Genomic DNA, 12,717 nt, shown 5'->3' on the forward strand with positions numbered 1-12,717 from the left:
AATGTTCCATAAAAGTCCTGAAATTGGGATTTTTTTTGGGGGAATTGGGGATTTCAGGGGTTCTGCTTCAGTTTGGGTTTTTTTGGGGGAATAAATCCCACTGGGAAGAGCTGGAGCAGCGGGATGGGGGGATTTGGGATTTGGGGGGGTTTGGTTTTCTCTTCCCAAGGATTGAGGGGATTTGGGATTTCTTTTCCCAAGCTGGGAGGGATTTGGGATTTCCCCTCCAAAAACTGGGAGGGTTTTTGGGATTTCCCCTCCCAAATTTAGGGGAATTTCGGCCTTCCCATTTCACCCCGACCCCAAATGAAAATCAACAATTACACTTCATTTATTACAAAACAATTACAATATTACACAATTCCCACAGTTCCCACCAATTCCCTATGAAATATTTTGGGATTTGGGTTCCCCCCCCAAAAATAAAACCCCAAAAGGGTTTTTATTTGTCCCCCAAACCCCAGTTTGGGACCCCCAAAACCCCTTTAAGGCAGCCAGGGGAGTGCAAACCCCATTAAAAAAAAAACCCTATTTACAACCAGGGGGAGGCACTGGGGGGGTCCCAAAGCGTGTGGGGGACATTTGGGGACATTTGGGGACATTTTGGGGTGTGGGGGGGTCACACCAACAGCTGCCACCAGCCCCCCCCCCACCCTTGGCACCGGGGAGGGCTCAGAAAGAGGAATTTTGGGGTTTTTTAACACAAAAAAAAAGGCACAAAAGTCTTTGGAGGGGGTCGGGGGGGTTTTTTGGGGTGTCCCCCCTAAAAATGTCCCTTTTTTGGGGCGCTGGCTGCGGGGTCAGCCCCGGAGTTTGTCGTAGTCGCTCACCATCCGTTTGATGTGGAAGAGTTTGTTCCGCAGCGTTTTGGATTCCCGCTTCTTGTCCTGGTACTCGGGGCTCTGGGAAGGCATTTGGGGACGCTCAGGGGACGTCTGGGGACACCGGGGATGTCCCCGGAGAGGGGCGAGACCCCGAAAGGGCAGCCCCGAAAACTCACCCGCTTCAGGTCCTTGAGGTGGTTGTACTCCTCGGCCAGGGCCTGCGGGGACAGCGGGGTCAGGACGGGGACAGCGGGGACAGAGGGGACAGAGGGGACAGGGACAGGGACAGAGGGGACAGGGATGGGGACAGAGGGGACAGGGACAGTGAGGTCAGGGACAGGGATGGGGACAGGGACAGGGATGGGGACAGGGATGGGGACAGCGGGGTCAGGATGGGGACAGCGGGGTCAGGGACAGAGGGGACAGGGACAGAGGGGACAGGGACAGAGGGGACAGGGATGGGGACAGGGACAGGGACAGGGATGGGGACAGGGGACAGGGGACAGGGACAGGGACAGGGACAGGGGACAGGGACAGAGGGGTCAGGGATGGGGACAGGGACAGGGATGGGGATGGGGACAGGGGACAGAGGGACAGGGACAAGGGACAGAGGGACAGGGACAGGGACAGAGGGGTCAGGGATGGGGACAGGGACAGGGACAGGGACAGGGACAGGGACAGGGGACAGGGACAGAGGGGTCAGGGATGGGGACAGGGACAGGGACAGGGATGGGGACAGGGACAGGGGACAGGGACAGAGGGGTCAGGGATGGGGACAGGGACAGGGACAGGGATGGGGACAGGGGACAGGGGACAGAGGTGCCAGGGGACAGGGACATGGAAGGCGCGGGGGAACAGAGAGGGGACAATGGGGGGGAATGGTGGGGAAATAGGGGAAAAATGGCAGGGGAAGGAAGGGACAGGGAGGGGACAGGGAGGGGACAATGGGGGGGAGTGGGGGGAGAAATAAGGGGGTGGAAAAGGGGTCAAAAAGAAGGAAAAAGGGGCAAAAAAGGGGTGAAAAGGATGAAAAAGGTGAAAAAGGGTGAAAAGGGGCGAAAGGGGCGGGCGGGGGCAGCGGGGGGGCCGCACCTGGTACTGGGCGCTGTCCTCGGGCACCTGGTCCAGCTGTGCTGCCAGCTGTGCCAGCCGCTCGTTGACCCCGTCCATGTGGGCACAGAGCTCCTTGTAGCGCCGCAGCTCCGCCCCGAAATCGGCCTTGTAGCGCTGGCGGGCGCCCGGGGAGCTGATCGGGGGGTACAGCCTGGGGGGGGGGACACGGGGACATTGGGGACATCGGGGACATTGGGGACATCGGGGACATTGGGGACACGGGGACATTGGGGACATTGGGGACATGGGGACATTGGGACATCAGGGCCATTTGGGACATTGGGTACAGGGGATCCTTGTAGCGCTGGCGGGCACCCGGGGAGCTGATCGGGGGGTACAGCCTGGGGGGGGACACGGGGACATTGGGGACATTGGGGACATCGGGGACATTGGGGACATTGGGGACATCGGGGACATTGGGGACATTGGGGACATCGGGGACATTGGGGACATTGGGGACATCGGGGACATTGGGGACATTGGGGACATGGGGACATTGGGGACATTGGGGACATGGGGACATTGGGGACATTGGGGACATGGGGACATCGGGGACATTGGGGACACGGGGACATTGGGGACATTGGGGACATCGGGGACATTGGGGACATTGGGGACATGGGGACATTGGGGACATTGGGGACATGGGGACATCGGGGACATTGGGGACACGGGGACATTGGGGACATTGGGGACATCGGGGACATTGGGGACATTGGGGACATCGGGGACATTGGGGACATCGGGGACATCGGGGACACTGGGTATGGGATATGGGACACTGGGGACATTGGGGACACTGGGGACATTGGGGACACTGGGTATGGGATATGGGACACTGGGGACATTGGGGACACTGGGTATGGGATATGGGACACTGGGGACATTGGGGACACTGGGTATGGGATATGGGACATTGGGGACATTGGGGACACTGGGGACACTGTGTATGGGATATGGGGACACTGGGGACATCAGGGACATTGGGGACATTGGGACATCACTGGGGACATTGGGGACACTGGGAACATCATTGGGGACATCAAGGATATTTGGGACACTGGGGACATTGAATATGGGACATGGGGGCACTGGGGGCACTGGGGGCACTGGGGACATTGAATATGGGACATGGGGGCACTGGGGACACTGGGGGCACTGGGGGCACTGGGGACATTGAATATGGGACATGGGGGCACTGGGGACACTGGGGGCACTGGGGGCACTGGGGACATTGAATATGGGACACTGGGGACATTGAATATGGGACATGGGGGCACTGGGGACACTGGGGGCACTGGGGGCACTGGGGGCACTGGGGACATTGAATATGGGACATGGGGGCACTGGGGGCACTGGGGGCACTGGGGGCACTGGGGACACTGGGGACATTGAATATGGGACATGGGGGCACTGGGGACATTGAATATGGGACATGGGGACAATGGGGGCACTGGGGACACTGGGGACACTGGGGACACTGGGGGCACTGGGGACATTGAATATGGGACATGGGGGCACTGGGGGCACTGGGGACATTGAATATGGGACATGGGGGCACTGGGGGCACTGGGGGCACTGGGGACATTGAATATGGGACATGGGGACAATGGGGGCACTGGGGACACTGGGGACACTGGGGACACTGGGGGCACTGGGGACACTGGGGACACTGGGGGCACTGGGGACATTGAATATGGGACATGGGGGCACTGGGGGCACTGGGGACACTGGGGACACTGGGGGCACTGGGGACACTGGGTATGGGATATGGGACATTGGGGACATTGGGGACATTGGGGACATTGGGGACATTGAATATGGGACATGGGGACACTGGGGACACTGGGGACACTGGGGGCACACCGCGAGCCCCGCTGTCCCCGAGTGTCACCTGTGCCACTGCTCGCGGTCGCGCTCGTCGCCCGACTCGGCGGCCGTGGTGGGCTCGGTGTCGTACTGGGAGCACTGGGAGCACTGGGAGCCCTCGCGCTCGGGCTGGCGCCGGCCCCGGCGGCGCCCGCGGCGGGCGGGGGGCTTGTGGGGGGCAGGGGCGGCGTCCTGCTCCTCCGGGCCCGAGGGGGGGTCCTCGGGGGGGTCACTGGGGGGACACGGGGACATCGCACACGGGGACACGGGGGGGTCTCCCCTTTCCCGGCCCCTCAAACCCTTCCCCACCCTCTCCCGACCCCTCCCCTTATTTCCCGACCCCTCCCACATTTCCCGAACTTTCCTGCCCTTTCCCGACCCCTCCCCACATTCCCCACCCCGTTCCCGCCCCTTCCCCACTTTTTCCACCCCTCTCCCGGCCCCTCCCCATATTTTCCGACCCCCCCCATCCTTTTCCCGACCCCTCCTCACATTTTCCTCTCTTCCACCCCTTCCCCAAATTTCCCACCCTTTTCCTCCCTTTTCTCCCCCTTCCCCACCCCTTTTGCGACCCCTCCCCAAATTCCCCACCCCTTCCCTCCTTTTCCTTCCCTTCCCGACCCCTCCCCACATTTCCCTCCCTCTTCTGCCCCTTCCCCACTTTTTCCACCCTTCTCCCGACCCCTCCCCAAATTTCCCACCCCTCCAATCTTTTCCGACCCCTCCCCAAATATTCCACCCCTTTCCTCCTTTTCCTTCCCTTCCCCAGCCCTTTTCCCGCCCCCTCCCCATATTCCCCACCCCTTTCCCCCCTTCCCCTCCCGCTGCCGCCCCCTCCCCACCTTTTCCAGCCCTTCTGGGGGGGGTCGCTGTACGAGGGGGGGCTGTAGGGCGGCGCCGGCCCGGGGGTCCCGCCCTTCTCCGAGTACGCGACCGTGGCGGCCTCGTCCGGAACGCTCGTCCCGCCCGACACGTTCTTCACCTGGAGTTGGGATTTGGGATTTCGGGGGGGAAACTCAGCTGGGATAAAGGAGAAATGCCCCGAGAAAATTCCCTGAGAATCGCCCCGAAATTCCCGGAGAAATCCCTGAGAATTCCCTGAAAATCCACCAAGAAATCCCAGAAAATTCCCTGAAAATCCACCAAGAAATCCCCGAGAATTCCCTGAAAGTTGCCCGATAAATCCCCGAGAATCCCGCAACAAACCCCCGAAAATTCCCTGAGAAATCCCGCAGAAAATCCACGGAAACCAGGAGTTGTCGTCCCACCCGGAGCCCCCCAAATCCTCCAGGGACATCCCCAAAAAGCCCAAAACCCAGAAACCCCAAAACCCCCAAAGCCAAAAAACTCCAAAACCCCCAAAACCAAAAACCCAAAAACCCCAAAACCAAAAAAAAAAAAAAAAAAAAAAACCCAAAACCCCTAAACCCCAAACACAGAAACCCCAAAACCCCCAAATCCCCGTGGAGAGACAGCGACAAAGGGACAAAGGGACAAAGGGACCGAGCCCGGGGTTGGTGACCCCCGCAGGGTGACGCCCCCAGAGGTTTGGGGTGGCCCCACAGAGGGACAAGGGACGTCCGGCTGTCCCCTGTCCCCTTCCTTCCGGCCCTTTGTGGGTTGTTTGTGCCGGACGCCGGTCCCCGCCGGCTCGGTGGCCTTGGGGACATCCGGCCGGACACGCCACTTCCTCGCCTGTCCCCTCGCGGGGGCCGCCAGGTGTGTCCCCAAGCCGCGGTGGCATTCGGGCACACAGATGTGCCCAAAGGGGGTGACACCCCGAAAGCGGGGGGGAGGTGGCGCGCGGGGGTGGCACGCGGGGGTGGCACCGTGTCCCCAAAGGGACAGGAAATGCTCGGCCAGGGAGGGGCTTTGAGCAAATAAACCCCAAAGGGATCAGAACAAATGAAGCGAAACCACAACAAAGAAATAAAATAAATAAAATCGAATCACAATGAAATCAAATAAAAACCGACCCAGGGAGCGCGGCCCCAGGGAAACGGGACCGGGAGTGGTGGCACGGGGACAGGACAGGACAGGGATGGGGACACAGGGACAGGGATGGGGACAGGGACAGGACAGGGACAGGACAGAGACAGGACAGGGATGGGGACACGGGACAGGGACAGGACAGGGATGGGGACACAGGGGACAGGGATGGGGACAGGGATGGGGACAGGGAAGGGGACACAGGGAACAGGAAAAGGGAATGGGGACACAGGGCACAGGGACAGGGAGAGGAATGGGGACACAGGGGACAGGGACAGGAGTGTCCCCAAAGCCACTGTCCCCACCCTTCCCGCGGGAACGCTGTGACATTCCCACCCCGCCCCCAGCTCGTGCCGGTCCAGCCCCGCAGGTGACACATCCCGGGCCACGCTGGCGACACCGGGATGTCCCCAAGGTGCCCATCCAGGTGCCACCACTCCGGGTTTTCCCGGTGCCACCTCCCGGTTAATCATTGGCCAGACCGAAACCGCGCGCGGTGGCCCCGCGGTGTCACCCGGCAGTGTCACCTGGCAGTGTCCCCAAGCCCTCTTGGAGTCCCCAAAGTCCCCACACGGAGTCCCCAAACCCCTCCCGGTGTCCCCAAACCCTCGTGGGGTCTCGACACAGTCCTGGTGTCCCCAAACCCCCCCCCCGAAGTCCCCAAAATGGCCCCTAAAATCCCCAAATTCCCCTGAAGTCCCCTCCTGGTGTCCCCACATCCTCCCTGAAGTCCCCAACCCCCCCCCCCCCAAAGTCCCCAGATTCCCCTAAATCCCCTCCCGGTGTCCCCAAATCCCCTAAATCCCCCAAACCCCTCCCCTTGCACCCATCCCAAGTCTGGGAATTTTCAACCCCACTGGGAAAGAGCCGGGAAGGATCCCCCGGATCCCATTCCCAACATTCCCAACACTCCCAAAAATCCCCGAAATCCCGAAAATCCCCGCAATCCCCAGGCTCCCGGCGCTCACCCACTCCTCCACGTCGGGCCCCTCGGGGCCGGCGGGGACGCGATCCCAGTAAATGTTGTGTTTTCCGTACTTCCAGATCTTGCTGCGGGTTTTGTGCGCGAAGAGGCAGATGAGGCACAGCAGGAGCACGATCAGGAACCCGCAGGCGATGGCCACGGCCTGCGGGGATTCGGGAATTCCGGGAATTCCGGCTCATCCCGGGAATCCCCCACGTGTGGGATGAGCCCGATCCCAAAGATTCTCTCTGTGCTTCCCGAATCCCAAACCTTCCCAAACCCCAAACCTTTCCTTGTCCTTCCCAAACCCCAAACCTTCCCAAACCCCAAACCTTTCCTTGTCCTTCCCAAACCCCAAACCTTTCCTCTCCTTCCCAAATCTCGAATCTGGGATTTGGGAAGTTTTGGGATTCAGAAAGGACGGGAAATGTTTGGGATTCGGGAAGGTTTGGGACTTGGGAAGGACGGGGATTTTAGAAGGACAAGGAAGATTTGGAATTCGGGAAGATTTGGGATTTGGGAAGGCCACGGAAAGTTCTGGGGTTTGGGAAGGACGGGCAGGGTTTGGGGGCTCCCGGTGCCAGCCCCGGGCCCCCATCCCGTGCCGGCCCCATCCCGTGCCAGGCCCGGGCGGCCCCGGGCGCTCCCGGTCCCACCGGCCGGGCTGGAAGCGCCGCATTCCAGTCCCAGCCCCGGCGGGGGGAGCGGCCCCGGCGGGCCCGGCCTGGCCAGGGACGGGACCGGCACCGGGACCGGGACCGGGATTGGGATTGGGACCGGGACCGGGATTGGGACCGGGACCAGGATTGGGACCGGGATTGGGATTGGGACCGGGATTGGGATTGGGACCGGGATTGGGACCGGGATTGGGATTGGGACCGGGACCGGGATTGGGACCGGGACCGGGACCGGGACCGAGATCAGGATCGGGATCCCGGGAATGATTTGGGATCGCTGCAGTTTGGGGCTGGCGCGGGGAAGAGCGGGGGTGGGGGGCAGGTGAGCGAGGGGGCGGGGCTGATTCCCGACTCCCAGATTTTTTTCTGTCCTACCCAAATCCCAAACCTGCCCCAAATCCCAAACCTTTCTGTGGGGGTCCTTCCCTCACCCCCTGGGGGTCCCTCCCTCGGTCCATCCCTCATTTCCTGGTGGTCCTTCCCTCATCTTTTGGGGGTCCTCCCCTCCCCTCCCGCTGCTCCCCGTCCCCTCCCAGTGGTCTCTGTCCCCGCCTTGGTGGCCCCCATCCCCTCCCAGTAGTCCCCGTCCTCCAGTGGTCTCCCGTCTCTCGGTGGTCCCTGTCCCCCCACAACAGCCTCCATCCCCTGGTGGTCCCATGTCCCCTCCCGGTGGTCCCACTCCCCTCCCAGTGGTCCCAGTCCCCTCCTGGTGGTCCTGGTCCCCTCCCGGTGGTCCCATGTCCCCTCCCGGTGGTCCCCGTCCCCTCCTGGTGGCCCCGATCCCCCCACAGTAGTCTCCATCCCCTGGTGGTCCCATGTCCCCTCCCGGTGGTCCCCATCCCCTCGTGTTGGTCCCAGTGCCTTCCCGGTGGTCCCGGTCCCCGGTGGTCCCGGTCCCTGGTGGTCCCGGTCCCCTCCCAGTGGTCCCCGTCCCCTCCCGGTGGCCCCCGTCCCCTCCCGGTGGTCCCAGTCCTCTCCCGGTGGCCCCCGTCCCCTCCCGATGGTCCCCATCCCCTCCCGGTGGTCCCAGTCCCCTTCCGGTGGCCCCCGTCCCCTCCCGGTGGCCCCCGTCCCCTCCCGGTGGTCCCAGTCCCCTCCCGGTGGTCCCCGTCCCCTCCCGGTGGTCCCGGTCCCTTCCCGGTGGTCCCAGTCCCCTCCCGGTGGTCCCAGTCCCCTCCCGGTGGTCCCCGTCCCCTCCCGGTGGTCCCGGTCCCCTCCCGGTGGTCCCCTCCCGGTGGCCCCCGTCCCCTCCCGGTGGTCCCGGTCCCCTCCCGGTGGCCCCGCTCACCTCCTGCGGGTCCACGGTGCAGTAGTGGTACAGGTACTGGTTGAGCACGGCGCCCCCGGCGTACACCTGGCTGCACATGGCTAGCAGCGGGCTGTAGTAGTAGCCCCCGCTCATCTGCGCCTGCGGGTTGACCCCCACCACGTAGACGATGCTGGCCACCAGCATGACCAGGGCCAGCACGGCGCACACCACGATGACCACCAGGTAGAAGCGGCGCGACCGCGATCCGCTGGACTTGCTCAGGCTGGCCACCAGCAGCCCCAGCTGGGCCAGGAAGCAGAGCACGGCCATGGCGATCATGAAGCCGTTGGCCGCCCGCGGGTTGGCGACGCCGCCGTAGTAGCCACCGTAGCCACCGTAGCCGTAGCCGTAGTTGACCCCGCTGCCGTAGTAGCCCGAGCCGTAGAAGCCGCCGGGGCCACTGCCCAGCACGCCGCCGTAGCCGTAGCCGTAGCCGTAGTCCCAGGCCAGCGTGGAGGCCACGCAGGCGAACACGGCCACGCAGAGCAGCAGCACGGTGGCCGCCAGCAGCCGCACCAGCCCCGGCGGCGACCACCACCGGTAGAAATGCTGAGGGGCGTCCTCGACGTAGTAGGAGCCCGGCGGCGGCGAGCGGGCCCCGAAATCGTAGCCGTAGTCGCCCGCGGGTGGCCCGTAGGAGGCGGCGGGGGGCGGCCCGTAGCCGCTGGCGGGGCTGTCGTAGGGTTTCTTGGCGAACATCCCTGCAGGGGACGGCGACAAAGCCACTCGCGGCGGGTTCTGTCACCGGCGGCGGCGGCACGGGAAGGACTTTGGTCCCTTTGTCACCGTCGCCACCCAGCCGGAGGGGGAGTCGGAGTCGCCGCGGTTTGTGCGGGGAAACTGAGGCACGGAGCGGCCACCCAGAGTTGGAGTCTCCAAAAAAGCTTGGAGATCCCACCCCCCCAAAAAAAAAAAAAAAAAAAAAAAAAAAAAATTTCCTAGGAAACCTCCCCCAAAAGAACCTGGAGAGAACCCCACAAAAAAAACCTCGGAGACCCCACAAAAAAACCTGGAGAGACCCCCACAAAAAAACCTCGGAGACCCTACAAAAAAACCTCGGAGACCCCACAAAAAAAACCTTGGAAACCTCCCCCAAAAAAAACCCTTGGAGATCCCACAAAAAACACCGGGAAAACCCGCCCCAAAAATGTCTCGGACACCCCCCCAAAAAAGCCTTGGAGAACGCCCCAAAAAAACTTCGGAGACCCCAGAAACAAATTCGGAGGACCCCTCCCCCCCAAAAAAAAAAAAACAACCTGGAGAAGCCCCCACAAAAAAACCTTGGAGACCCCACAGAAACCTTGGAGACGCCAGAGAAGTTTCGTGGAGAAACTGAGGCACGGAGTCGCCGCGGGTTTACGTGGGGAAACTGAGGCACGGTGACTCACCGGCCGGTGCCACCCCAGCCACGCCGGGCTCTCGGTGTCACCTCCCTGTCCCTTCCCAACGCCCCGCAGGCGGCAGGGAATTAATCGGGATTGTTGGAATTCCCGAATGGGAAGCGGGGGCCCCGCGCCGGCCCTAAGCTGCTCCGGCCGGATTAAAAATCGAAATAATCGCAATAAAAATCAAAATCGTTACAAATAACGATAATTCCGGAGGCCACGTGAGGCAGAGCCGCGAGGAGAGCGGCTGGAAAATTTGGGGTGGGGGTCTTAAAATCAGCAGAATTAACGTGGGGACCCCCCCGGGCCATGCAGAGACCCCAAAAACCCCAAATCCCTGCGGGAAACCCAAACCCAAACCCGGCCCGGCGGCACCGGGGCTCGGTGGGACCCCCGCGAGGGGCGGGGGGCGCTTTGGGGGTGCCCAAGGGTCCCGGTTCCCCATCCCGTCGGTCCCCGGTGCCCCGGTCCCGGTCGGATCCCGCGGTCTGACCCCACCGGGGACCCCCGGGACGCCACCGGGACCCGCAGCGGCGACCGGAGCGCGAGGGCGCCGGTGGCGGCGGGGACGGGGCCGGGGGCTCGGGGGTCCCTGGCCCCTGTGGGGACACGGGAGGAGCCGCGGGGCCGGGGGCGGCTCCGGTACCGGGAGCGGTACCGGGGGAAGCACGGAGGGGATTTCGGCGGTGTCGGGGAGCCCGGTACCGGTGCGGAGCCGGTGCGGACCCCGGTACCGCTCTGGAACCCCGTGGCCGGTACCGCTGCGGAGCCGGTACCGCCCGGGAATCCGGTACCGGCGGGGACCTGGGTGCCGGCGAGGACCCGGTACCGCTCTGGAACCCCGTGGCCGGTCCCGGTGCGGCCCGCGGTACCGGGGAGAAGCCCGGCGGGGCCCCCGGTGCCTCGGCGAAGGACGAACCCCCCCCCGTGCGCAGCGGGGAGCGGAGACCCCCGGCGCTCCCTCCCGTTCCGGTACCGCCCTCTCCCCGCGCTGCCGGTGCCGGTGCCGGTGCCGGTGCCGGTGCCGGTGCCGGGGGTTCCCGGTACCGCGGAGCCGCTCACCTGCCGCCGCCTCCGCCGCTTTGTTCACCTTAAAATGGCAGCCGGGAGCGGCGGAGGCGGCGGCGGCGGCGGCGCTGCGGGACCGGCCCCGGGTCCCGCCCCCGGGGAGGGCGGGGGGGGCAGCACCGGGCACGGAGGGGTTAAAAACGGGGAGGGGCAGCACCGGGAGGAGCCCCCGGGGGCGGTCTGGGGGGGGGAGGGTGGAACTGGGGGGGACAAAAGGGGAAATTGGGGACAGGAGCGTCCCCAAAGGGCGGGGGGGCAGCCCCGGGTCGGACCGACCCCCCCCCCCCAAAAATAAACCAACGTGGAGACCTTTTTGTATTAATTACCAAACGTAATTAATGAATGAATGGATGCTTAATTAGCCCAGTTCCCCGGGGGGGCACGTCCAGGGGGGCACAAAGGGGGCGGGGCCTCCCCAAAAACCCCAAAATGAGGGGTGGGGACCCCGGGCTGGCTCGGGGCGGCGGCGGTGTCCCCGATTGTCCCCGGCTGTCCCCGATTGTCGCGGCTCCGGTGGCACCGGGATCGGGATGGGTCCCGCCGGGATCGGGGTGGGTCGTCCGGCCGCGGCGACACCTTTGGGGACACCTTTGGGGACACCTCTGGGGACACCTCTGGGGACACCTCTGGGGACACCTCTGGGGACACCTCTGGGGACACCTTTGGGGACACAGCCTCTGGCCGCGGTGACACTTTTGGGGACACCTTTGGGGACACCTTTGGGGACACAGCCTCTGGCCGCGGTGACACTTTTGGGGACACCTTTGGGGACACCTTTGGGGACACCTTTGGGGACACAACCTCTGGCCACGGTGACACCTTTGGGGACCCTTTTGGGGACACCTTTGGGGACACCTTTGGGGACACCTTTGGGGACACAGCCTCCGGCCGCGGTGACACTTTTGGGGACACCTTTGGGGACCCTTTTGAGGACACTTTTGGGGACACCTTTGGGGACACCTTTGGGGACACCTTTGGGGACACAGCCTCTGGCCACGGCGACACTTTTGGGGACACCTTTGGGGACACAGCCTCTGGCCGCGGTGACACTTTTGGGGACACCTTTGGGGACACTTTTGGGGACACCTTTGGGGACACAGCCTCCGGCCGCGATGACACTTTTGGGGACACCTTTGGGGACACCTTTGGGGACCCTTTCGGGGTCCTGGCGCTGTCCCCGGCAGGACCGCGCGTCCCCCGCGCTGTCACCAGCTCGTCCTCGAAGGTGACACGCCTGGCACGCGCTGGCGGCGACGTCGCCACGCGAGGGGCAGCGCCGAGGTGGCGTTGTCGCCGTGCCGGGGGACACGCCAGGGGGATGTCACCGCTCCTGGCCCCCGCGGGACCCCCGGGGGGCTCCTGGCGCTTCGAGGCCACCCCTGGAGGGGACACAGAAGCCCCGGTGTCACCGTGCCTCAGTTTCCCCCACGCGCCGCCTGCGGCCATCCCTCCTCGGTGGCGCCGCGAGGCCACCGTGTCCCTCGGGGTGTCACCTCCAGCGCCGCCACCGCGTCCCAGT

At 64.0% G+C, this 12,717-nt stretch overlaps 1 protein-coding gene across 1 annotated transcript; it reads right to left on the bottom strand.

Moving 5' to 3' along the window:
- Nucleotides 1–307: 307 nt before the first annotated feature.
- OCLN (occludin) lies at nucleotides 308–11,217 on the bottom strand. The gene is made up of 8 exons (XM_053966079.1): nucleotides 11,193–11,217; nucleotides 8,725–9,446; nucleotides 6,764–6,922; nucleotides 4,649–4,788; nucleotides 3,832–4,038; nucleotides 1,917–2,088; nucleotides 1,001–1,042; nucleotides 308–902 (listed from the first exon to the last, which is right to left on the bottom strand). The coding sequence occupies exons 2-8, from the start codon at nucleotides 9,442–9,444 to the stop codon at nucleotides 801–803; spliced, it is 1,542 nt and encodes a 513-aa protein (XP_053822054.1). The 5' UTR covers nucleotides 9,445–9,446; nucleotides 11,193–11,217; the 3' UTR covers nucleotides 308–800.
- Nucleotides 11,218–12,717: the final 1,500 nt, after the last annotated feature.

Source organism: Vidua chalybeata, chromosome 27 (genome assembly GCF_026979565.1).
Source record: "Vidua chalybeata isolate OUT-0048 chromosome 27, bVidCha1 merged haplotype, whole genome shotgun sequence".
Lineage (NCBI taxonomy): Eukaryota > Metazoa > Chordata > Aves > Passeriformes > Viduidae > Vidua > Vidua chalybeata.

Bases quoted from the DNA above. Each gene is read 5' to 3' on its own strand.
- OCLN (XM_053966079.1), bottom strand. From the start codon at position 9,444: ATGTTCGCCAAGAAACCCTACGACAGCCCCGCCAGCGGCTACGGGCCG. The intron at 6,923-8,724 runs GTGAGCGGGGCC...GAATCCCCGCAG, and splicing joins GCACCGTGGACCCGCAGGAG to GCCGTGGCCATCGCCTGCGG. The intron at 2,089-3,831 runs GTGACACTCGGG...CCCCCCCCCCAG, and splicing joins GACCGCGAGCAGTGGCACAG to GCTGTACCCCCCGATCAGCT.